We start from the raw sequence: 25,796 nt of genomic DNA on the forward strand, positions 1-25,796 counted from the left end.
GCACATTCCTCTTGGGTCAAATTGCGTGTTTCGCGTTGCATAGCGATCGAGTGTAGAAAATCAAACGAAAGAAAAACTATTGATCACTAGAATTGATCGAGATTTCAGAATGGAGCCAATACATTCAAAATCTGATAATCTCATCTTTTTTATTCTTGCTGGGAAAAAACATATGTACTGAAGAAAAACGTTGAAAGTGGATAACATATGCATGCATAATTCTGATAAAAATAATTATCATTGAGAACACCTTCAGTTGTAGAATAAATTTGAGATTTCCATAATGTACGTTAATTCTTTTGCGCAGTGTATTTATTGATGGTGATTAGAAAAGTTAAAAAATATAAATATCATATTGTTATACAACCCCCACAAGTAAAGAAGAAGGAGAAAATCAGAATTGTTTTTTTTATTTATTTTTATTATTGTATTATTTATTTGTGCCAGTTAGGATTCTATCGTTACATCATAAGTCAAATTACCACTTCAAGACACCTGTTTTCAAAAAATCTGTTCCGCTCGCATGATCTCTAAAGTAGAACACACAGGCAAAAACCCACCTGAAGAACCTTCCTCAATCATCACTATACTAATCGATTCCGACATATCTTAATCATACAGGGTGTTGCACAATTAGTGTGCACATGTGTACTACTAAACGCATAGCCGATCGAATCGGCAAAGTAAGCCAAGCGACTCCTTTTTGGTGTTCTTTTAACCTAATGATATCGGAAAAAGAGACTCTCTTGTCTTGTGTATGCTACAAGCGTTGACCAGCTATGCTGTTACCGTTAGGTTACAGAACTTTGCCGTGCGGGGCAAAATCAGACGGACGGAGGTGTACAGTTCGATCTTCGAGTTCTTCAGCGGCGCTAGAAAACGAGTTGCGGTCTCGCGCGAAGATTTGTACTTTTTTTTTGATCCGGTAGGGTTATCCGGAAAATTGTGATTTGGGTTTTTGTTAGAGTGTAGTTTATTTTCCTCCCAGGAGGATTTGATCGATATGAAGAGATTGTTGGTGTTGGTGAGTATTTTCGTAGAATTTAAGTTCGGCTGGAAAATTTCGTTTATTCATTTTTTGAATTTTTTTTTTTCAATTTTGAGAATATGAAAGGAAAACTTTCAGTGTTACACTTATATCGTATGCAACATTGGAAGGATACAAAAAATTCAATTGAAATTCAATATTCGGGATGACCGGCAATGGGTAAATTCAAAAAAATTCATTTTGTTTGTGACTTCAAGAAATATGAAATTTTGAGGGTTTTAAAAAATATTATAGTTTATTATTTCCTCATTTAACGCCAAATATCTCGATACGTAACAAAAAAAAAATTAAATTATTTATGTAAAAAATCCGATGAACATTTCAAAAATTCATATCTCTGGAACTATAAGAACTACTGCTTTGCGGTAAAAAATATTATACAGGGTTAGAACTATTTAGAGGGGCACTACAGGGATATCGAAAACCGATAGAGATACACAGTGGCTTAAAGTACAAAAAAGTTGCGTTATTTAGGGACCAGTGTGTTGTTTGAACAGATCCAAAATATCTCGAAAACTCTAAAAATCGAGATTTCTTTTTTTCTGTACAACTCATTCCTTTCTGGTGATAACTTCACGAAATTCGGTTTGTAGCTATCATCCATTATAGAGATTCTAATGGTGTCGTCAGATTTTTTCTGTTTTCCATTGTTTCACAGACGCGAAAGTCACTTTTTTTTCATTATTGACGACATTTTGGTTTTCCTTATGAGGTGGTAAAGAAAAAATTACCAATTCAACAATGTATCACGCTCTACAAAAATATCGAGTCTAGGTGCCCGAGATATCTCGGAAAAACTGAGAATCGAGATTTTCTTTTTTTTTTTCTGTATAACTCATTGGATTTTGGAGAATATTTCCCTCCTGTCAAAAATTCTATGTATATGGAGAACAATTATCGAAAATTACAGCGATAATTGCATTGTAGGAAGCGAAACTGCACTGCGATAATTGTTCTGTTCATAGATGCATAGTTTCTATGCATCTTACACAGTTCGAATCTATGGCAATTCCATTCTAAATCAGTTTGACAAGTAATGAACAGTTTATTCGGGAAATATTCCCCCGAATTACACTCGTGCATCAAAATGACCGGATAATTTCGCATTCCAGCGTGTTTTCTTTGAAAAACTGCATTCGGTCATTTTCATTTTTGGAGAAAGAGCCCTCCACCTTCGGTGTCGGGCTCTTTCTCCAAAAATGAAAATGAACTCATGCAGTTTTTATGACAACACGCTGTCATGCAAAATTATCGGTAATTTTGATGCACTTGTGCAATTACCTACGATAATTTCAAGAAATTTGGTTTATAGCCATTATTAATTATAGAGATTCTAATGGTATCTTCAGATTTTTTCTGTTTTCCATTGTTTCAGAGAGGCGATAGTCAAGTGATGATTTCACATAACAACTCTTCAAATTTGTGTAACGACTCTATATTTTTGTAGAGTTGAATTCTTAATTTTTTTCTTTATCACCACATAAGGAGAACAAATATGACGGCCATAAGAAAAAAAATTGACTATCGCGTCTCTGAAACAATGTGAAACAGAAAAAATCTGAATATACCATTAGAATCTCTACAATGGATAATGGCTACAAACCAAATTTCATGAAGTTATCTCCAAAAACGTATGAGTTATACAGAAAAAGAGAAAATCTGGATTTTCAGTTTTTTTAAGATATCTCGGCAATCATTGGAGGAATTTTGGATCTGTTCACACCAACACACTCATCCCTAAATAACGCAACTTTTTCGTAATTTAAGCCACCCTGTATTTCTAACGGTTTTCGATATCCCTGTAATGCCCCTTCAAATAGTTCTAACCCTGTATACATATACCTATAAACTGAATTTAAACGTAGTAGGATCTTTGTTACGAAATATTATTTTTTTTTTAATATTATGCTTGATTTTTTTCAATATGAAATGTTGTATGAGGTTCGAAATTTTATTTTATATTTACACTATCGAATCCTTAGTTTTGAAATTATCAGCAAAACAACATTTCGAAATTACGCAAGCGGATTTTGCCCATTTTTAAATGAAATAACTTTTGGTAACGGTCCAAAAGGAGATGTCTCAATTCTAGGTGTGTTAGTGTTAGAATTCGTTAACAATCATAAAGATTTATTAGGTATCATTTAAAAGAATTAATAAATATCATTGACCTTTTTACAATATGAAGATAACTGTTTCCGATTTTCTTGTCTATGCTAATTTCAATACTTGAATTGGCTGAATCAGAAAAGAAGCTGTGTCATTATTATTGTAGGTTGATTCAGAGTTTCTGACAAACGCCTCTTGAAACCGTAAACTTTAGATCCTGTATCTTCAACAGTTATAGATCAGACCGAAACTGAACCTGCAATCATGCAAATTTTCTATTTGAATTTAAAGTAGAATAAAAATATTGAGGAGAGTGATCGAAAGCTTTTCTCGAAAACTATCTATTTGCATGAAATTTGGTACAAAAATTTGTTGCCATACTGCATTGATATAACTTTCAAAATATTGCCGACTGCATGCAACATATTTTTTGTAAAGTGACATATAAGGTTCGTTTAATACAAATTTTTTAATGGACGTCCAATTTTCGATGACTTTTTCCAACATTTGTGGCCGTATATCGGCAATAACACGGCGAATGTTGTACTCCAAATGGTCAAGGGTTTGTGGCTTATCCGCATCGACCAATGACTTTACATAGCCCCACAGAAAGTAGTCTAGCGGTGTTAAATCACAAGATCTTGGAAGCCAATTCACAGGTCCAAAACCTGAAATTCGGCGGTCACCAAACGTGTCTTTCAATAAATCGATTGTGGCACGAGCTGTGTGACATGTTGCGCCGTCTTGTTGAAACCACAGCTCCTGGACATCATGGTTGTTCAATTCAGGAATGAAAAAGTTAGTAATCATGGCTCTATACCGATCACCATTGACTGTAACGTTCTGGCCATCATCGTTTTTGAAGAAGTACGGACCAATGATTCCACCAGCCCATAAAGCGCACCAAACATTCGGTGTTTCTGGATGTAACGGTGTTTCTACCTACACTTGAGGATTAGCTTCACTCCAAATGCGGCAGTTTTGTTTGTTGACGTAGCCATTCAACCAGAAGTGCGCTTCATCGCTAAACAAAATATTCCGCACAGAACCATTATTTTCGAAACAAAATTGCACTATTTGCAAGCGTTGTTCAGGCGTGAGTCTATTCATGATGGATTGCCAAACCAAACTGAGAATAAATCTCTTGACAGATGTTAAATCGGTTGCCATCTTGAACAGTAATGCCAACTTAATGTTATATACCTCGAAAAAAAAACACCCTTTACATATCCACATAATGTAGGTACTATTCCCGAAAAATTCTCAGAGTACTGTATACCTTTTTGATCCTCCAAACTCACGAATTTAGTAAGGGGTTTTGAAGATATAAAAAACAAGATTGTGAATGAAGTATTATTTTCTGTTTTTAGAATGAAAATTTCAATATTTTCTGAAATTCCTATATAGAAACTCATTTAATAAGCTATTCAGTGGTTACTAAACTTCAGCACCCTTCAAGCAATCATGAACATTTACAGATATCCAAGAAGAAATCTCTAGTTCAAAGCTATTACCAAATTGCATTTCCTATAACACCTACAAATGTGACTCACATTTCATCTATGCTAATTGCAAATCATGTTTAATAATCTCAAAATCCATTATCATTGATTGTCTTGCCAACTTTCCGATTGAAGTGGGTTTAAGCTAAACTAAAAAAACACTTCAATTTGTAGTGTTTACCCATTTATATAATCGATGCAGTAGAGTTAAAGACAGATCATCAACCTTATTTCGTAACTGAATACAATTTTGAAACCGTATAGGTATCTGATACTTGCACGTCATTTCACAATTTGAATTAGAGGTATATTCTAACTATCGCTCCAAAACTCTTAATAATAGTTATAATGAAGAAACAGATCTAGTTTCTATCTGAACACGCAGGACTAATTTTTGGCAAAAATCGTTGGGAAATGATAAATTAGCTACTGTTTCTGAATAATTAGAGATATCAAATGTTGGTTTCTCAGACGAAGCTCATGGAATATATAATCTTCCTCAAGACCAAATTGATACCCACGCGGTATTAAAAAATAGAAGATGGAAATGAGATCAATGAGTTCTTTTGAATTGCTAGTTTCGAATATTCAAGAGAATGACCAAGAGGCTTATTAGATTATACTATCATCAGCAGACATTTGAGAATATAGAGCTGAAAGTATTATAACGGGACTTGAACTGAACCCTGCGGAATGACTTAATTTCATGGAATTAGCTTTATAGTTTCTGAAGAAGAGCCCACAGATATTCTTGATGACTCCTGGAGAAATGTTGTACAAATTAAACTCGTTTATTCGTCTGCATCAGCATGGAAAGGGGTCCAAAGCGACCAAAATTTTATACATCAGCAGGCAGACATCTTTGTATTTTGGGACGTGCATGGTATATTCTTCATTGACTATCTTTACAAGGATAAAACTATCAACAGTGAATATAACATAACGTTATTGAATCCACTGAGTGCAGAAATTAAATATCTTTATACTTTTTTAAAACGGCACGTGTACAGGGTGGGAAAATAAGCGAGGTAAGCATCTATATCTCAGGATCCACTCATCGTAGAGACTTGCTTTGAAAATTTTTATGACTAAAGTGTACAAGAAAATACACTGGAAATTGTTTTGAAGTTCATACTTCTACCGCTAGGGGGCGTAATAGCTATCGTCGAGTAGAAAAATGAATTTTACTCGAAAATGTTTCATCTGAAGTTGAAGAAAAAATATCATCACTGTAATCCTTGGAAAATTCTCTATCTTTTTCAATTGTCACTTTCGATTTTACGACATCAAATAAGGGTAGGTGAAAGGAAAAAATCTGACTGATTGAAATGCATGTAACTTCAGTTTGGCTCAACATTTTTGAGCAAATTAGATCTCATTTGAAAGATAATATCTTGTTGATTAAGGACAAAATACACTCACAACGCAATATCTCACAAACTAATGGTCGGACTGCTGTCAAATTTTGACACGTATCGTTTGAAGGTTCGTACTAACTAAAAATCAAATGGATTTAATTCTACTAGCACCTCCATTTGTGCATCATACCTGGGACTTTTCAATTGGCCTAATAGAGCATCGAAAAAATGTGTTCGTCTCAAAAGCACCTTTATTAAAAAGGAAAATAATATTTTGTACTGAAATAATACATATCTCGCCTTTTTTCTATGAATTAATGTAACAGTCATTTTGACAGGAACTAACGTAAAAATTGGAGAACCTAGATATCCATAAACGAGAAAATCTTGTTCCAGTATAATTGCCAAACAACCAAATAACAATCGATTACTTTTTTCTCTCTTACCATGTAGATATAATTGGTCTTATTGAACAATAGGAACCATAAATTTCAATAGCCAGGCCTAATCAATATCTGAAAGTGTTCACCTATAAAAACTCGGCAATCGTCGTAAATACAATACTAAAGTAAAAAGATCTGTTATAAGCACGACGTATACTCGAATATATAATGTCATAATCTTATAAACACGCATATGTTCCCCGACGTCTGTTATTCAAAACCATTGATTACCATTTGTCCAAGAAATCCTGTCACACTTTCTTCTAATGGATACGCTTCGAATACTTCGATTATGAAAATAAACAAAACAATCGAACGGTAAACAGATAGATAATTCGTGAAGAAAAAAAACCATAAAACCGGTAGGGAAGGAGGAAAGGAGTTTCGTGATATAATCCTGGTAGATTGGATTGTACAGGGTGGGCAAATAAGCGAGGTAAGCGGCTATATCTCAGGATCCACTCATCGTAGAGACTTGCGGTGAAAATACACTGAAAATTGTTGAAAATTTCACGTTTTGGACCTGTGAATTGGCCTCCAAGATCTTGTGATTTAACACCGCTAGACTACTTTCTGTGGGGCTATGTAAAGTCATTGGTCTATGCGGATAAGCCACAAACCTTTGACCACTTGGAAGACAACATTCGCCTTGTTATTACCGATATACGGACACAAATGTTGGAAAAAGTCATCGAAAATTAGACGTCCAGATTGGACTACATCCGAGCCAGCCATGGCGGTCATATGCCAGAAATCATATTTAAAATGTAATGCCACAAGATTATCTTGCGGATAAATAAAATTCATGACAATCGAATAATCCATCGTTGTTTTATTGCAATTTAAAGTTCTATAGCTCTAAAAAAAACAGCCTTTATTTACCATTAAGTGTCAATTCGAGTTAGGGTTTCATTTCCAATATTTTCCCTCCTTTAGTATCACATAGATAACCGCGATTACCTAGATCTGATCTCAAGTAAATCTATGTATTAGGAAGTCGATGTTCTAATATATGCATCAACTTTTTAAAACCTAACGTTGCTGCCAACTGTATACACGCAGGCATTACGTCACATCCCGAACTGTATTAATTTTCTGGCTCACAGGCAGATATCCACTTATTTAACAAATATAATTCCGGATATCACGTTTGTGCGCTACAAAAACAGCGTTTCCGGGATAGATCGTTACATATTTCTATGGCGAGAAATTCGCCGTTACGTAATAGAAATGCATAGAAGTTTTTCTGACTTACTAAGTGGGCAATATCGGTCACAGAAAGTGGCACTTCCAGGTTTAAGTCACGATTCACTTAGACAGAAAACTTTAGGTGTTTTTAAGTGCGGTTAATTTGCGCAATTGTCTTAAATGTTGCTTCCGAGTCTACCAAAGGCAGATGAAACTTTGTAATCACTCTTGGCATGATGAAGCTTTGGGATCCTAGATTTTGAACTGTAGATACACTGAGAGAAGTGTTTATTTGATATTATCGAAAATGCATTATAGTTAATAAATCATTTATTGGATATATGGACAAACAAATATTAGTTGCATGGAAATAAATAATTCATTTGAAATCCCATCAATAAATAATCATAATTTATTTTTACACTTCATTTATTTACGCATAAGTTGTATTAATAATGCTGAAGAAATATCCATTTGGAGGAGATAAATATAGTTGAGGTTAATATATAATTGAGTAATAATTAACAAACCTCATTTATAATTAGGTAAAAATAATATTTCAGTTAAGTAATGGTTAACGTATTTCTTAGATAATTATTTTGGTTGTTTCTATTATCCGATTGTTAGGGTCTGAAAAGAACCGTTTGTCAAAATAGGTAATTTTTTAGAGTTCATATTGAGGGTATCCGGGTTTGAACCCTAGTCATCTTGATTGCGTCTGTTTACTCTAACCATTGTTCTGCCAACATAACTAATAACTAAGCAGGTACAAACGATCTAAACCCAAAATTCAGTTAAGATGTGCTAAGCGGCGTTCAATAAGCCCATAGTAACACAGATTTTATGTTTAAAAAGGAAATTCAAAACAAATGAAAGGTTAAGAACAGATCCTTCAAGGAGATACGCTTCTCTTTGAGGGATGTGTCCTTAAACTTTTCCACAGATTGGATCGCTAGAATTATGTTAGTTTGTTAATTATTAATGAATCCTATATTCTGAGTGAATAAATTATTGATTTCTTGTAAGAGTTTATTCATAAATAGCAAATGTTCGTTAACTACCAGTTGAAAATTTTTTGACACTGAATTTATGTTATTTCTGGAGATAACGTAAGTTCATATAAATTATTTATCACCGAAATATATTGAATATTATCAAATACCTTGTAAACAAAAATTTTATTCTCTATTAATAAACTTTTTTGATTGCATAATTCAACTATTAATGAATATATCGATTATAAATCTGCTGTAATAGTTGTGAATAAATAGAATAGAATAGAATAGAGTTTATTCAAATTTTACATTGATTGTTTAAACTCTAAATAAGTGCTTTATTAATAAAAAATATGGATTTCTCTCAGTGTAGGTACACTCCCAAAATGCATTTCAAGCCATTTGGAACATTTTTAGTTTCGTGTCTCTCGGTATGCGTTCACTCAATCACTTGTAACAGCCACGACGTAGACCTTTATGTATAAAGGGTTTTCCAATAACAAATTTCATTTTAAATAGCCCGCGCTATCTGAACATTTGTCACTTTTGAAACTGTCATCTGTTGACATTAATTTGACAAGTAAAAACTACGCCATTGCTTAAAATGGAACGACACATGCTTCAACAATGCATTGAATTGTTAATGTTAACTACGAAAGTTGTGAACATTTTTGCAGTCACCGTTCTCAAAACTTAAGCATATTAAAATCGTACCCAGATTCTTTTGAATTTCTTATATGTAGGTACACTGATACTCGAAATATTAGACAATTCTGCTGTGAAAAGCATTTAAATGGATGATTCGAAAGAAAAATCACGATATGATAATAGATGGTAAAATAATTTGATAGTTGATAAGTCCAAAAGTTCCTTCCTTGTCTTTTTCAAGAATGTGTTTTAGAAAAGTTGCATATCTCACATTCTTCTCAGTCTTAATAAGGCTTATTTCGACAAGTTTGAATGTGTAAATATTATTGAGATAGAAGGTTTTGTGTCTCCTAGGCTTTATGCAAAATTTGTAGCTTTTCTCCATTTGACAGAAATATTCCGTTTCTGAAATATGTGCCTACTAGCTTCTCTGAACTAAGATATCACACTTGATAATATTACATTTATTAGAATAATTTACCGCCTTGAATCGAAGCCGTCGGTGAAAGTTCTTTGTATTTGTTTAATTGCTCAACATAAATCTAATCTTTTGCCGAAACCATTATATATCTCCACTTTTAACAACTAAAGGAATTTTACTGTTATCTTCTTTTACATTCGATGTTCATTCAGCATTTCCTTAGATCTTGGCGAGATACTCATGAGATACTTCAGAACTGATGGAAAAAAAATGTTTACCAATCCATGACGGTTTCATACGCCGTTGACTCACAAAAACGTCCAGTAAAACGAAAGTACTGAATATTAATTCACTCAAGACGAAATAGATTGACGGGAAGCAATGAAAAATGGCAATGATGACATAAACAGCTTACATTAAGTGCCATTACTTCAATTTATTGTTAATACGCGATTTTTTTTAATGGGACGCATGCATTGTTGGCGTGTTTGAAATTTTGTCGATATTTTCTTCGAATTTTGCATTGGAATTTGCAAGTTTGAAATTTTTATTTTATCTTCAGTTGCAAAATATCAACTTAGTGGTATCTGTTGTCACTAAAATATTAATTTTTTTTTAATTTGCTATAGTTCTTCTGGTGATGTTATCCACACGAAATTATGAATGAAGCTTGCAATTGTTATTTCATATCAGCACTCAAAATCTTAACTAATGTGTGTTTGTTTAGAGCTATAGAACTTTAAATTGCAATAAAACAACGATGGATTATTCGATTGACATGAATTTTATTTATCCGCAAGATAATCTTGTGGCATTACATTTTAAATATGATTTTTGGCATATGACCGCCACGGCTGGCTCGGATGTATTCCAATCTGGACGTCCAATTTTCGATGACTTTTTCCAACATTTGTGGCCGTATATCGGCAAAACACGGCGAATGTTGTCTTCCAAATGGTCAAGGGTTTGTGGCTTATCCGCATAGACCAATGACTTTACATAGCCCCACAGAAAGTAGTGTAGCGGTGTCAAATCATAAGATCTTGGAGGCCAATTAACAGGTCCAAAACGTGAAATTAGGCGGTCACCAAACGTGTCTTTCAATAAATCGATTGTGGCACGAGCTGTGTGACATGTTGCGCCGTCTTGTTGGAACCACAGCTCCTGGACATCATGGTTGTTCAATTCAGGAATGAAAAAGTTAGTAATCATGGCTCTATACCGATCACCATTGACTGTAACGTTCTGGCCATCATCGTTTTTGAAGAAGTACGGACCAATGATTCCACTAGCCCATAAAGCGCACCAAACAGTCAGTTTTTCAGGATGTAACGGTGTTTCGACATACACTTGAGGATTAGCTTCACTCCAAATGCGGCAGTTTTGTTTGTTGACGTAGCCATTCAACCAGAAGTGCGCTTCATCGCTAATCAAAAGTGCGCGATACGTATTCCGCACAGAACCATTATTTTCGAAATAAAATTGCACTATTTGCAAGCGTTGTTCAGGCGTGAGTCTATTTATGATGAATTGCCAAACCAAACTGAGAATAAATCACTTGACAGCTATTAAATCGGTCGCCATGTTGAACAGTAATGCCAACTTAATGTTATATACCTTGAAAAAAAACACCCGTTATTTCTGGTTTGTGGTCACAGAAATAAAGAGTTTTCAGCAAAAAGTCCTGATATTGAAAAAACCGTGTATCTAGGTATATTTTAAGACAAATTGATGATTTTTTTTCATTGTAAAGAGGTATGCCATTAAAGATGTAAAAAGATATCAGCCAAATGGCTGCTATGGCTACGGCTGCATTACCATATCCTGTTCAAGAAATTTGCCATTTTCCAACCAAGAATATTAGAAACGGTCATTTTTCAGAAACGTCCTGTAACTTGAGACCGAATCAAGATATCTTTGATCTGCTTTCTGTTTCGAAAAAAGAAACCGGGGTCCTTGAAGATTTGGGACACCCTGTGAATCTGGGATGTGACATCGCAAATTTACCGTAAAAATTTCAAGCTTCCAGGTCTTTCGAGAGTTATCGTGTTCGCGGACGGAAGGATAGAGTCGAATTTAAGGATGAATTCGTCATCAGCACAAAAGTCTAAAATCAAAGACACGTTGACCGATCTGTTCGGGGAACAAGCTCTTAAAAACCTGACATACGAGGAGCGGAAAAGTACATCAGACATTATTATTCAAATTCAATGGCTCCGTTGACTCAAAGACCTACATTTCGTTAACCTTGGAGATCCCAGGTTACGTCCTTCGTCATCCATCTGTTTGGGTCAATAACACCGTCATCCAACAACGCCTTAGGCCGTCTTCACATTCCTGTTGGGTTGGCCGCCTTTATGGGAATATATTTGAATATGGATACAGATTGTCCTAAATTCGATGTACCGGGTTTTTCACCATAATTTGACCCCCCTTTAACTTTGTTACTAAATGAGGTACAAAAAAATGTTTTCTACAAGAGTTTCAAGAAATCGACTAGTGTTTTTTAAAATGATTTCACAAAACGAAATATATACAGGGTGATCAACATATTGATTGCAACTTCATTTTGTCAAATGGAACACCCTGTATATTTCTCTATATTTGACTAGTTCTTTTTCCCCTGATTTCGAATATGTAACATGTGTTTGGCCTATCTCTCTTATTCTGAGTACCACAGAGTTTCAAATTTTAAGAACCACCTGGCAAGCTAAGTAATCAGTTTTCAAATGGAAGGCTGCGATAATTCAAAATGGCCTTTCTTATAACACAAACCGATTGAGTGCCATCACCCAATAAACTATTGAATATTCAAATAATCCAAATAAACAAGTTTTCCTTTACCTCTGATAAATAAAATAAACCTTTAGAATATATGAAGAACAAAACTAACAAAAAATTTTAATGTAAGGAGCTTTTGGGCTCTCGTTAACTTATGCTTTTATTTGAGAACAGAACTGTTGTAAAGGATTTTCCAATAAGGGATTTCATTTTGATATGAAAAAAACGAGTATAATTTAATGTTTATTTCATTGTAGAAAGCAAGGTAAGCCATTAAAGATTAAAGAAATGCTTCTCGAATAGTCAAAAGGGCTTTAGTTTTGCAAACTACGACTTTCGCCATTTTTGTAGTGAATTTAATCAATTTCTATGCATTTGTGAAGCGTTTTTCGTTCCATTTCTGATAGTGTCGTAGTTTTTACTTGTAAAATGTCAAAAGATGGCAGCTTCAAAAGTAAAAAAAAGCGCGGAAAATCAATATTGCCAATGTGGGGTTATGTTCAAAAATTGAGTTAAAACGCTCTCTGTTTTACTACACTTATCGAATACGAAAAGCTCCGATGAGGATTGGGATGTGTCATATCGTATTCCCGTTAATTTGTTTACTGTTACACCTCGCAAATGTTGATATGCGGCCAATTAAATAATTAATATTATTTAATCGTTAACGTAATGTGTGATAAGGAAGGCCATAAGGAATGAGAAAGCGGTAGTTGTAACTTCTACGTAATTTGCACTTAAGTACCCCCATGACTGCAGAAAAGGCCGAGATAGAGTTGTCATCAAGTATAGGTTGTTCCTAAAAAATAGCAATAAGAGACAATAATACCTACAGTTGTTTAACGATTATCTACGTTCGTTGGTATACAGGGTGGTCACTTTTTCAATGGGATTGTATTGGTAACTTTTAAACCATAAGAGTTAAAAGGTCGGTCAAATGGAGAAAAAGTTGCATGCATATAAGCATTATCAAGCAGTTCAAACAAATCGAGATTATCAGGGCCGGTTATTGAGATATCATAAGAAAAGTAAATTATATCATTTTGATTTTTCTTTTTTTCCCACTTTATTTCAAATATCATCAAAAAATGTTACAGGGTTTTTTATTCGACAGTAAATTATCCTCAATTTGACGTAATCAGATTTCGTATCCAACGTTTCGTACTCTCTGGGCCACCCTCAACCTCATTTTTTCCAATACGGACCTGCATATTTGATGACATTTTTCGAAATAACTTTTAACGCTGAATTCAACGATATGTCATACAATGTCATTCAAAGCTGATTTTCAGGTGATTTTGACCCTCATCCAAATTTAATGGTGTGTATGTAAGAAAAAACAAGTCTATTAACGATATCAATGTTCTGACCCAAATTCAATCGAACCCAGAAAAAAAATCGAGAACTGTGGCCATCAGTGAATGGAATTTTTCAAAAACTGCTGTTAATATAATAGTCAAGATACGCGAATACAATGATTTTAAATTTGAATACCAAGTTTCCATATACACGTCCGTTTTCACCCAGCTTACAATGCAACTTTTTCCTATTCGGATTTCCAAGAAGGCCGACGTTTTTGCAGAAAACGCTTTCAAAACGAGTCTATACGCTAGTCACACGACTTATATAAACAAATGGCGGTAATTGCAGTTGGCGGTGATTAACCTGAATTAGCCGGTATGAGCTGTTAAAACCACTGCCATTACCGTTTTCAGAAGTGCTTTCTTCGCGACTTCTTCTGAAGGAGTGAAAGATGATTTCAGCGAGTCATTGGTTGTATCTACATACCGTTGACCATAAAATTTTCGAATCGGGTAGGTATAACATCTTGGCGTTTCCTTCTCACATTTTTCTGGGTATTAAATTACCTGTATGTGCTCCATACTGGAAATGAATCATAGTTATTTATGCAACAAGTGCAATAAACAATTTTTGCACGAGTTGCATACAATATTTTTTCTACGTTCATGCAAAAAGCAAAAAATGATTCATTAAGGTGCGGCACTAGGTGTAGTAAAATGAAAAGCGCAACTTGAATACTTTATTATTAATATCGATTTGCATTGAAACAGGAACTAATACGTTACGAACAATTTAACTCAAACTTTATTTTTACCCTCAATGTTGAAAGTGAATGAACAATTAGTGCAATTTTCAATATGAATATTTCGTAGTGAAGTACTTTTTAAATCCACTTCTTGATTTGTTACTGCTGTAAACGTACTAGTACTTGGTAACTGATGTACATCGTTATTTCCTTCAGGCTGAAATATTTGTTTGTCATGATGACAGCACGTTGAAGTAGAATGACAGATGAGTGCAATAAAAACTTTATTGCACTAGTGCAATAAAGAACTTCTTTTTCCACTAAATATAGTTCAATAAAGTTCTGCTTTTTGCATGAATGTAGAAAAAATAATTTATTGTGTTCAATATTTCTTACATCACTTCTCTTCATTTTCTCTCCTTGTCACTTGTTCCCTGATTAACTTTACCAACCTGGCTCTACCCAGATCCCAAGAGGTGTTTTGCATATTCACTTCAATGGCGTATACAATCCTGGGTAGACGATAAAAAGATCGTTGGGCAACTTCTTATCGTTAGGGAGAGAAATTTCAAAGCCGTTCCCTTCGACGAACTAATCTAGTCCTAATCCCTAAAATATGGAAACCTGCAATAATGTTTTCTACAATTATTTATCCACTGCTTATCTCACTTCATTCGATTCATTCTAATCTTCAAACTCTTTTCGCAGAATCTCTTATTCCTGGCCACACGAGCGGAGTTGCCGTCAGAGAATTCCTCCGGCAACTCGATAACAACTTCGAGCTCCGAAGAACCACCAGAGGGTTATTACGCTTTTGTGGAGTCACCAAATGCAGAACCTCCCACTGTGAGGCCTCCACCGTACAATTTCGCCAGTGTGGATTGTAGGGAGGACAGTGATAAGACCCCACACATGTCACACAACAACCTTTGCGGGGATCTCAACAAGGGTTTCATTCCAAGGAATCCAATGGGTCAAAATATCCTAGGGTCACCATATCCATTGTAAGTAAAGGGTGTTTTTTTTAGAGCTATAGAACTTTAAATTGCAATAAAACAACGATGGATTATTCGATTGACATGAATTTTATTTATCCGCAAGATAATCTTGTGGCATTACATTTTGAATATGATTTCTGGCTCGGATGTAGTCCAATCTGGACGTCCAATTTTCGATGACTTTTTTCAACATTTGTGGCCGTTTATCGGCAATAACACGGCGAATGTTGTCTTCCAAATGGTCAAGGGATTGTGGCTTATCCGCATAGACCAATGACTTTTCATATCCCCACAGAAAGTAGTCTAGCGGTGTTAAATCACAAGATCTTGGAGGCCAATTCACAGGTCCAAAACGTGAAATTAGGCGGTCACCAAACGTGTCTTTCAATAAATCGATTGTGGCACGAGCTGTGTGACATGTTGCGCCGTCTTGTTGGAACCACAGCTCCTGGTTGTTCAATTCAGGAATGAAAAAGTTAGTAATCATGGCTCTATACCGATCACCATTGACTGTAACGTTCTGGCCATCATCGTTTTTGAAGAAGTACGGACCAGTGATTCCACCAGCCCATAAAGCGCACCAAACAGTCAGTTTTTCTGGATGTAACGGTGTTTCGACATGCACTTGAGGATTAGCTTCACTCCAAATGCGGCAGTTTTGTTTGTTGACGTAGCCATTCATCCAGAAGTGCGCTTCATCGCTAAACAAAATAAAATGGACGTAGTGCGCGATACGTATTCCGCACAGAACCATTATTTTCGAAATGAAATTGCACAATTTGCAAGCGTTGTTCAGGCGTGAGTCTATTCATGATGAATTGCCAAACCAAACTGAGAATAAATCACTTGACAGCTGTTAAATTGTTCGCCATCTTGAACAGTAATGCCAACTTAAAGTTATATACCTCGAAAAAAACATCCGTTATTACACAAGGAGTCTTCAAGTTTTCCATCAATCATTGTCAAGAAATAATAGAGCAATTGGTTCGGAGACAAGCGCTCTAAACCGCTTAAAACATTCGCACCATATTTTTTTTTCTTTCGAGAACTTGTTGCTTCATCAAAAGTTTTAACAGTCGTCCTTCAAATCTACTAGGTTGTTCACCCAATATTACGATTGAAAACCCATTTCAATTCTAATAATGTCTTTCTATTTCCAGTGAACTGATAAGGAACATGACCTTGAAGTATCTGAGCAGAACATTACCAATTCTCAAGGCGGATGAAACCTTGCCAAAAGTAGCCCAACTTCAAGACGACTTCATTTCACAAAACACGTGAGTAGAATTCCAGAAAATCGTAGGTACCCTGAATGTGAATTGTGCAGTTGATGCAATGCGCATTACGATTATCATCCTGTAATAATTTCACTTGTTTGAGATATATCACTAATTGCTAGAAACATACAACAATTCACTGACTAATTACCACTTAGTGTGTAGTGCAACTTGACTTTTGTTTTCAATTGGAAATGATAATATATCACTCAACAGAAGAAAGTGAGATATTCATAAGTTTACTATTTATCCTACCGAAGGTGCTAGTACAGGCAACAATCTTCAGATTGGCCAACATAAACTTGCATTAGAAGTTTTCCCTGCATATAACAACATATGGATCGATTGATTAGTTCTGTATCAATCAATTAGGACTGCAATAATTATAGATTCATGAGAACATGTGTGTCTTGTAGGAAATAGTATATTGTGCAACAAGTGGGGAAAGTCCAACTTTTCTCGCGAGTGTGGAAGTTTGTGGCACGAGCCTGATTTATACAGACTTATCACGAGCCTTCGACTCGGTTGATCACTGTATGTTGCTGAATAAACTTTCTTTTTTTGGCCTCAGTGCAGCATATGTCGACCTGATGAGATCTTACTTGGAGGGAAGAATGAGGCATGTGTTTTATAATGGCCTCAAGTCTTTTGAATTTTATCTGTCATCTGGTGTGCCGCAAGGATCTAATCTTGGACCATTCTTATTCATAATTTTTATCAACGATCTTCTGGCTCTTCTCAGTTGCTTAGCCTTGGCCTATGCAGATGACTCCAAACTTTACCTGAGGATACGCGGAATTGCTGATTTGGAGCTGCTCCAGTCCAGCTTGGAGTTAGTTAAAGTTTGGTGCTCGCGCAGTAGACTCATTTTAAATATACAAAAGTGTTTTAAGGTGACTTTCACGAGAAGCTCACATCCTCTCACCTTCAATTATTCTATTGGTAATTGTCTTATCGCTAGTGGAGATCGGTTTCGCGATTTGGGGGTGTTATTTGATTCGACGTTCAGCTTTGTTCCTCCTAGTCGATCTTTAGGCTTTGTGTTCCGGTGTTCCAGGGAGTTCCCTGATGTTTCAGTCCTCAGAATTCTCTATTTTTCTCTTGTCATCAGCAAGTTAGAGTACGTCAACTTGGTTTGGTTCCCACCTAACATCACTTGAACGCATTCATAGAAAATTCTTGAAGTGTGCTGAATATAGAAAGACCGGCAGGTATCCTGAACGTGGTGCGGATTTGTCGGAGATCATGCGGGAAATGCGAATTTCAACGTTGCAGGAGAGACAGAAGCGATAGTGCGCTAAATTTGCGCAAAAGCTTTTCACTGGAAGAATTGATTCAGCTCACCTACTGTCCAGGGTTGACATTCGTGTACCAAGAATTGAAACGAGGACCACATCAACTTTTCGACTCCCTTAACCTCGGACTAACATACTTGAGCAAGCTCCGGTCTATCGATTGTGCAGGGCTGCTGATGAACTTAAGTTTAATTTGTTTTTTTAGTTCGGGGCGGTTATTGTTTATTGTTGTATCATTGAATATGTAATTTTGTTTGAATAATTGTTCATATTATCCATTGTCAATATGTTACCCTGTTATTGGGAAATTTCCTGTTGGGTAAAATAAATATTATTATTATATGTCCCTTTCAGAATCGCAGGCAGCAATGACCGCACAAAAAGAGAAATAAAACAAGAAGCCAAAAACGAAACGACATCTAAAAAGACTGCAGAACAGCCAAGACAAGCCCGGAAGTTCTGCGACCAAGGAGGAGTTTTCTGTATGCTCTACAAAGCTATCAATGGCGAAACCCAACCCACTACAGTCGTACAAACAGTCGGGCATCTTCCCCTGGAGAGGAGGGATGAAAACGCAGGTCCCCCACCAAGATACGAAGGTCCCCCGACTCCTTGCCCAGCTAAAGTGGAGTACGCAACTCCTGTATTCGCCAAAAATTATCAAGGAGTTTGGAGATATGTGGTGCAGATCCCTTATGAAGGGTATTTCACACAAACTATAGAAGTGACGAGGTGAGATAATAAGAAAAATATATTTTGTGGTTATAGCAACGTAAGGGGCCATTTATTGTAGTTATTTTCTATATTTACAATTTATTTGTTTGGATTCCGAACACTGACAGGAGAACCAAAAATTAAGCAAAACATTTTATTAATTTTACTTTTTTCAGATGTTTGCAGTCTAGATGCCACTATTTGGATGGTGGTTGCTTGTCATCACCAAGATGGTCTAGTTTGTTAGTAGCAGAGATATTTTATCCAGACACTGTTCTCAGTAGCAGTGATACAACAAACCCACAACGAAGTCCTATAGCAGCTTCACAACCACCATCTGTGCAAGATTTCCAGGTATAACTCTATATATATTTTCTATGACTGCTATGAAATATAGCCTTCTATACATATTATCATTTAAATTAAAAACAAAAGATTCTGCATGTTATGAGCAAAAACCACACATTATAACGAACAGTGTAAATCCATATGGAACCATTTGTCACTGTAGGGACTGTGCACAATAATTATGCATAGTAATAGATCAATGAAATTGAGTCTTAATTCAGTTCAAATAAGTGTTATAATTTTGTTTTGTAAATGCTTACTGGCTGTTCACAATCGTAGAAAACTATAGTTAAACTTACACCAGTAAGAAATGTGGTTTTCGCAAGTGTCGCACACTATAGTTTTTCTATGTTGCGTCAAACTTCCCCACTCCTTAGAAATGTTCGTTTTTGCTCACTAAATACATAATATACCATCAATTTCTGCAAATATTAAACAGAAATTCATAATAGTAAATTATTTGATTTAATCTATTTTTCGCAGAATTACCAACAATATCTGCACAAAAGAGCAGGCCTACAAGCGGCCCCTGTGGAACACACAACCACAGCAAGGCCGACCCATTGCGATGGTGTGGATGCTCTAGGATGCTTCCAGGTCAGACTCTATTACGATTGGTTCCTCATTCCTGGATCTTGCAAATGCTGGAGACCAGATTACTTCAACAAATATGTCAGAAGAAAATTGCCTAGTCAAGATTTGTAGGCTAAAACCATATTTCAAGCTTGAAGTAATGGCACACAATCGAGTTCTACATAAAATACAACCTACGAGACTGTTCAATTTCAATGTATTTAACAATTATTTACCGATTCAACGCAATAAATGTACATAGTATATTTTGTTATGATTGTGAAGTAAAATATTTTGATAATGCTCCAATTGTTAAGATATTTCACTTCTGACTTGGGTAGTAAAGGATATATTTAGGACTGTAAGACTATTCCATAAATAAAATAATAACATCGTCTGTTTCGAATTAATCCTTCAAAGCTCCTAATTTAACTCATTCCCAAATGATGAATTGAGATGCTAACAAATAAAACGGCTGATACTTGGAAATAATTGATGAAAAGAAAAATAAGTACAATATTTAGTACAATTTGCAATAGAGTAGTAATATCATACGATATTAACCATTTATCTGGTCAATGTATCAGCAATAGGAAACTGCCATCAACATAACCATTGTCAGACAGAAGGTCTCCACGCCACCACGTAGGAATCATAATCGAAAGCAACACAAGGAGAATGCGTGTCATCAAGGGAGAATAGCGATATACCGGTTTCACCCTTATTAGGGATCATCAGTACCGCATAATTCTACCCAAGATGACAAACAAACGAAATAGCAGGCAACGCTGGCAGACGCTAGTCAGTATGAATTACTGCGGAGCGCCACCCAGCGGACAAATAACCTAACTACCTCCTCCACGGGTACTTCGAAAAAGCAGAATCCCACGTAAACAAGGAAAATCTTCCGTTTTTTAGCTTAAGCAACATTCATGGTGAAAAATAATAAATAAAACGGCGGATACTTGGATATAATTGATGAAAAGAAAAATAAGTACAATATTTAGTACAATTTCCAATAGAGTAATAATATCATACGATATTAACCATTTATCTGGTTAATGTATCAGCAATAGGAAACTGCCATCAATTGAGATACTGTTTCCCATTAAAATAATTTGCTAAACTTTTTCAAGAGATAAAAGGAAGTTTGAATATTTTCAAAAAGTTAGGCCAACTTTTAACACATCTTTTATTAAAAAATCACTCATATTTGTGTTTAAAAATATAAATATCTTGGTTAAATGTTAACAAAACACTCATTAAAATATATTCGATATAAAAAGGTTAAGACTTACAAAAATAAAAGCTATTATAGCTCATATAACAACACTGATAGCGCCAAAGAAAAAACCTTTAGTCACAAATCACAATGCCAAGGTACTGTCCAAGGGTTAAGTTATTTTTATAAAAGCAGACACCTCTGTTTGAAGGATAGACATCATTTTGTTAAGGATCACACATGACTTGGTCCCTACGAAGTAATACTTAGTATTGAAAAGAATATTCCTCAACGGTCAGCCTACCTTGTCTCTTTAATACTTGGGCATATTGTTTTTCGTGGCTTCATAATATGAAGGTGGTTGTGAATCATCTTGAACTGGTGCTGTTGGTTTTGATAGATTCTGTGCAGGACTAGGGAAATTATCAGATTCCACTATTGGATAAGGTGTTAGAAGTGGAGGATAAGGTGTCACATTTTGTGGGGGATACGGGGTTGGGTACTCATTAGGAGCGCTTGGAACGGCTCCTACTGGGGGTATTATTCTTCTGGGTGCTGAAACAATTCAAAAGGAAATTCTTTAGTGGGCAGATACACTGAGTTTATCAAAGAATGGAGACAATTATTTGTTAATTTTTAGAAAATGGCTAATTAAATAAATAATTTTTACCATCGGTCGTTACATTGAATCCTATATTTGTAGGATTTTGATTTCTGTGTCGAGTTGGATTGACAGGGGCAGCACATATATTACTTTCAAATGATTGTCTTGGATACCTATTTTCGAATCTATTTCTCCGTTTTTCTTCTGGAAAAACAGTCAAAATTTAGTTATAAAACCCAATTAATAGGTTAGGTACTAAGTACTAACCTTCACAGCCATAACACCACATAAAATAGGAGAACAATGTAAACACTACTACAATAAATATTATCATCCAGGATAACCTGAAATGGACAAATATAAAGGAGTACAAGAAAAATGATTATTCAACTTACGCCATTATTTATGATGAAGATATGGCAATCGGTTAATTAACGAACATTTTATAAACTCTTTTGACCAGTGTTGCTCATCGGCGGATTATAATCCGATTTGCGAATTTTTTTGGGCCTAGCGGATTCTTTTCAGATTTTAAAATATTTCGGATTTTTTTTGATTCACTGATTGAGGCAATAGATGTCAGGTCGGTTTGAAAGATATGGATTTCTTCAAATATGGCATCTGAAAACTTTGAAATCTATCTAATTCTATGGCCAGTTGCACCATTTGTCTAAACATTGATTAAAATTGAAACATGGACTAATTCCTGATTTCTCTTGAGAAATCAGAGAATAATCGATGTTTAAATTTTTAATCAATGTTTAGGCAAATGGTGCAACTGGTCTGAAAATAAGAATGCAGCGCCAAGGTGAGCAGACGTAGAACTATAAATATTGACATTGTCCGAATTGATCATTCCATTTTACCCTTCAATTATTACAGTCCCAACAAATTATTACCATTGCAGGACTACCATACATATTTTCAGATTAATCGCAATTACCAAAACTCAAATTGAAAGATTTCAGTTGTAGATATCATACAGATCAGCTCTCTATTGAAAATTAGAGTGAAGCAAAGATGAAAAGGTTTTATTTCAGAAATTCAGAATAACAGCTTCGGTGCGTAAATAAAAAAAAGAATTATCTACTTTTCTTTATTTTCAGTCTTAGGATAAAAGATAATATATCTAATGATTTGACACATCGTGAAGAATATATTCTAGTAATAAATAAATATCAATAAATAAAATTAATATCACTTTTCGTTATAACAATGACAAAAACGGAAAAAAGATTTAGAAAATGAAAAAATTGTTTGTTACAACAATTCAGATCATTCAAAATATAAATAAAAAAAAACCCAAACATTTTTCACCAACCAAAATGGAATAAATCATATATCAATTTGATCTTTGAAGACATTTTTACTGTGTGTTATTGATACCTGCATTTCATATTTTCATTGAAATACTTCAAGCAATAAGACTAAGTTTCTGGACATAATTTTACAGCAACCACATATAAATCAAAATACAACTATTAGATGATGGAATACCATTTCTACTGGAAAGGATGAACATTAGGCAGTGAAAAAGATGTACAATACTAGTAACAGTAATAACTACAACTGAATTAAACTTGTTTACTCATCAGAGTTATAAAATTCTGGGATGTCTAGCCATATTCGGTGCTTCACCTACAACTATGGTAAGCATCTTCAGTAATCGGAGTAATCCACAGATGATTGCCAATCTGAAGATGTTAATTGTAGATGCAGGCGAAACATCAGGCTAGAAAATTTGAAATTTTCTAACTCCGTCAAACAATCATTTACTCATTTTGGTGAAGTTTCAACTGAGCTTGTTGTTTAGCCCTCTGTTCAGCAACTTCCAATTGCTCCAAGTGAAAACTTTGGCGTTCTGTGATCAATTGCTGTTTTTGATATTCCAAAGTCTCTTTCTCTTTCACAAGCATCAACTCCAGTTCTTTGAACTGCTGTAATTTCAGCTCGAACTTTTTCATTTGTGTCTCGATGAGGAGCTGAATCAGTCCCTTCATCTTCTGTTCTTCCGCATCTGCCAGTTTTTTAGCTTTGAGTGCAGCCGCTACCAGAGCTTGAACTGCAGCAGTCTCTATGTCTTTCTGGCCATCTCCCTCTACTTTAATCGTAGGACCGTCATCATTTACCTTTTCAGAGTTTTCCTCTACATTCATTTCTGAACATTCGTTTGGATTCGTCCCGTAAATACCCGTCTCCTCCAACCGATAGTTAGGATCGAACATACCCTCGAATTTAGACTCCCTGATCCTCTTCAAGTGATCCTCCACAACTTGATGCGGAATTTCTTCATCTTTCATTTTATTATATAACTTTATGGCACTTTCTGTTGCAACTGATACTACTTTAGGGTCGACGATGGACGCTAAAAATGCAATGATAGACAGAACAGGGTTACCTGATTTGCTGAATGGAATGGGTTGAAAATTCAACGGACCGTTTGGAAGTTTATCCAAAAAGGAATCTTCGATAGGAAGTCTCAAAAAATGTAATATGCACTCGTCTTGTGTCCTGGATCCAACATGTTCAGCAACCTTATTCCAGTCATCTTTGAACATTTCAATGGCCTCTAAAAGCAGCAGCGTTTCTTGCTCTGTCCAACATCGCATGGCTTCACGTGCTGCTTTGCTGTGTTTCTTAGATTTAGCAGCATACTGATCTAATTTCAATCCTAGTTGGCCAATATTCAAGTTACCCTCCGTGGAATGATTATCTAGGTCTAGCATTACCTTCTTAGAATCACTGATGGATGTTCTTGGGGCGCTGACATTTTGTAATCCAGATGGACTTTCTGATAAAACGTGGAAATGTGATGTATGTGGAGGACACATTTCTGAAGGTTTACTATTACTTTCTAACTGATAATTGATTAATCCCCATTGTTCTAGAAAAGCATGTATTCTCATTATTGCACAAACATCTCCTGCTAGGGTTCTTCTGCAAGCAGTACTTGTGAGGTATTCAGTTGGGTTCAAGCGATAAGTATCAATCATAAAATTCCTAGAAAAAAAAAATCGGTTCCCATGTTTCAAACATGAAATATTTTTGAACTTACCTATATGCCAGATACACTTCTGGTGTTTTGGACTTATTGCGACTATTAAAGAATTCAGATAAACTTCTTTTCTCTAATTCATTTATTGAGTCATAATCAAACCATGTCGAGTAGGAAGGAATGATTATATGATGAGTTTGCTCAATTACTTTGTCATCATCATCGAAAAAAAGGCCGTCCTCTAATTTAAGAGGTGACCTCAGTTTTTCCCTCTCATATTCTACTGCCTTTTCATTGTCGGATGTCTTTTCTTTGTCATCAGCTTCATTCTTTTCTTCAGATACCGTTTTATCTTCTAGGGGATCTTCTAGTTTCTCAACGAGGTTTTCGGTCAGTTTTTCAGAAATATTTACTTCCTCTTTAGGTAAATCTGGCACTATTATTTCCACATCAGGAATATGATCATTTTGTTCCAAAGAAGGTTTGAACCTTTTTGGATTGGGAGTTGATGCCTTAGTATTTTTTCTTCTAGTAGGTTTCAATAGGGCCTTAGACTTAAAGAATATATATTAAAAAACTGATGAAATAATAGAACCAAAATTTACTTACCATTTTGAAGAAAATTTCATCAAATGTAATATCTCAAATGAAAAACAATCAATCAAAATCGAATTCTGAATTTACCCATACACCCCTTTGATAATAGGCTATTAATATTTCTCAAATTGCATAAATTAATGCTTAGGTTTTTAAATAAGTACCCAAACAATTTTTGCCGCTACCTATCTTCTTCTATCGATTATTTTTCAAGTAATCTGTCAACGCAGTGTATTTGTATTGACACTAGTGACATTTGATTTTAGAGCGCGTTTAAAAATTAGAAGAGGAAGCAAATCAGCTCTTCATGAAAAATTATGTGAGTTTCATGGAAACGCAGTTACATTTTGAAAAATGGATTAATATTTTTTTGGATTTCTCATGTTACCTTTTGGACCCAGCGGATTATAACAGAGCAAGAAATCTCTATTGTGTGACATTATTAGACAACACAACTTTTTGCTCCCCAAAAGTTTTGAATAAAAACAAAATATAAAAAAAAAATGCATTTTTTATTTTCATATTTCCTTTTTCATTCGTGGTTATTTTTATTCTGAAATCGATCTAAAAAAGGTAAATGGAGTTGCTTTGCTATGGCGTGTACTTACTTTACAATTCTTCATATTAATGAAA

At 35.1% G+C, this 25,796-nt stretch overlaps 3 protein-coding genes across 4 annotated transcripts in view; 1 reads left to right on the forward strand and 2 right to left on the reverse strand.

Moving 5' to 3' along the window:
* LOC123688603 overlaps window positions 1–22,159 on the reverse strand; it is a 28,363-nt gene extending 6,204 nt beyond the window's left edge. Inside the window, exons 1-5 of one of the 2 annotated variants that reach the window (XM_045627193.1) lie at window positions 21,967–22,156; window positions 21,839–21,915; window positions 21,638–21,775; window positions 21,272–21,522; window positions 20,921–21,219 (exon numbers count right to left, since the gene is read on the reverse strand). In XM_045627193.1, the coding sequence (XP_045483149.1) occupies window positions 21,281–21,522; window positions 21,638–21,775; window positions 21,839–21,915; window positions 21,967–21,971 (462 nt within the window). In that variant the 5' untranslated portion in view covers window positions 21,972–22,156 and the 3' untranslated portion in view covers window positions 20,921–21,219; window positions 21,272–21,280. Of the gene's footprint in view, window positions 1–20,920; window positions 21,220–21,271; window positions 21,523–21,637; window positions 21,776–21,838; window positions 21,916–21,966 lie in introns of those variants that run through there. The other variant, XM_045627194.1, reaches the window with a different exon arrangement.
* LOC123688595 lies at window positions 759–20,142 on the forward strand. Its single transcript, XM_045627183.1, has 6 exons — window positions 759–1,024; window positions 15,249–15,544; window positions 16,699–16,815; window positions 18,465–18,842; window positions 19,001–19,178; window positions 19,656–20,142. Exons 1-6 carry the CDS (start codon window positions 1,004–1,006, stop codon window positions 19,875–19,877), a joined length of 1,212 nt encoding a protein of 403 aa, XP_045483139.1. The 5' UTR covers window positions 759–1,003; the 3' UTR covers window positions 19,878–20,142.
* A 494-nt stretch (window positions 22,160–22,653) lies between the features above and the next one.
* On the reverse strand, window positions 22,654–25,403 carry LOC123688593 (SWI/SNF complex subunit SMARCC1-like). Its single transcript, XM_045627181.1, has 3 exons — window positions 25,176–25,403; window positions 24,627–25,120; window positions 22,654–24,571 (listed from the first exon to the last, which is right to left on the reverse strand). Exons 1-3 carry the CDS (start codon window positions 25,176–25,178, stop codon window positions 23,344–23,346), a joined length of 1,725 nt encoding a protein of 574 aa, XP_045483137.1. The 5' UTR covers window positions 25,179–25,403; the 3' UTR covers window positions 22,654–23,343.
* Window positions 25,404–25,796: the final 393 nt, after the last annotated feature.

This window comes from Harmonia axyridis, chromosome 1 (assembly GCF_914767665.1).
Source record: "Harmonia axyridis chromosome 1, icHarAxyr1.1, whole genome shotgun sequence".
NCBI classification, from domain to species: domain Eukaryota; kingdom Metazoa; phylum Arthropoda; class Insecta; order Coleoptera; family Coccinellidae; genus Harmonia; species Harmonia axyridis.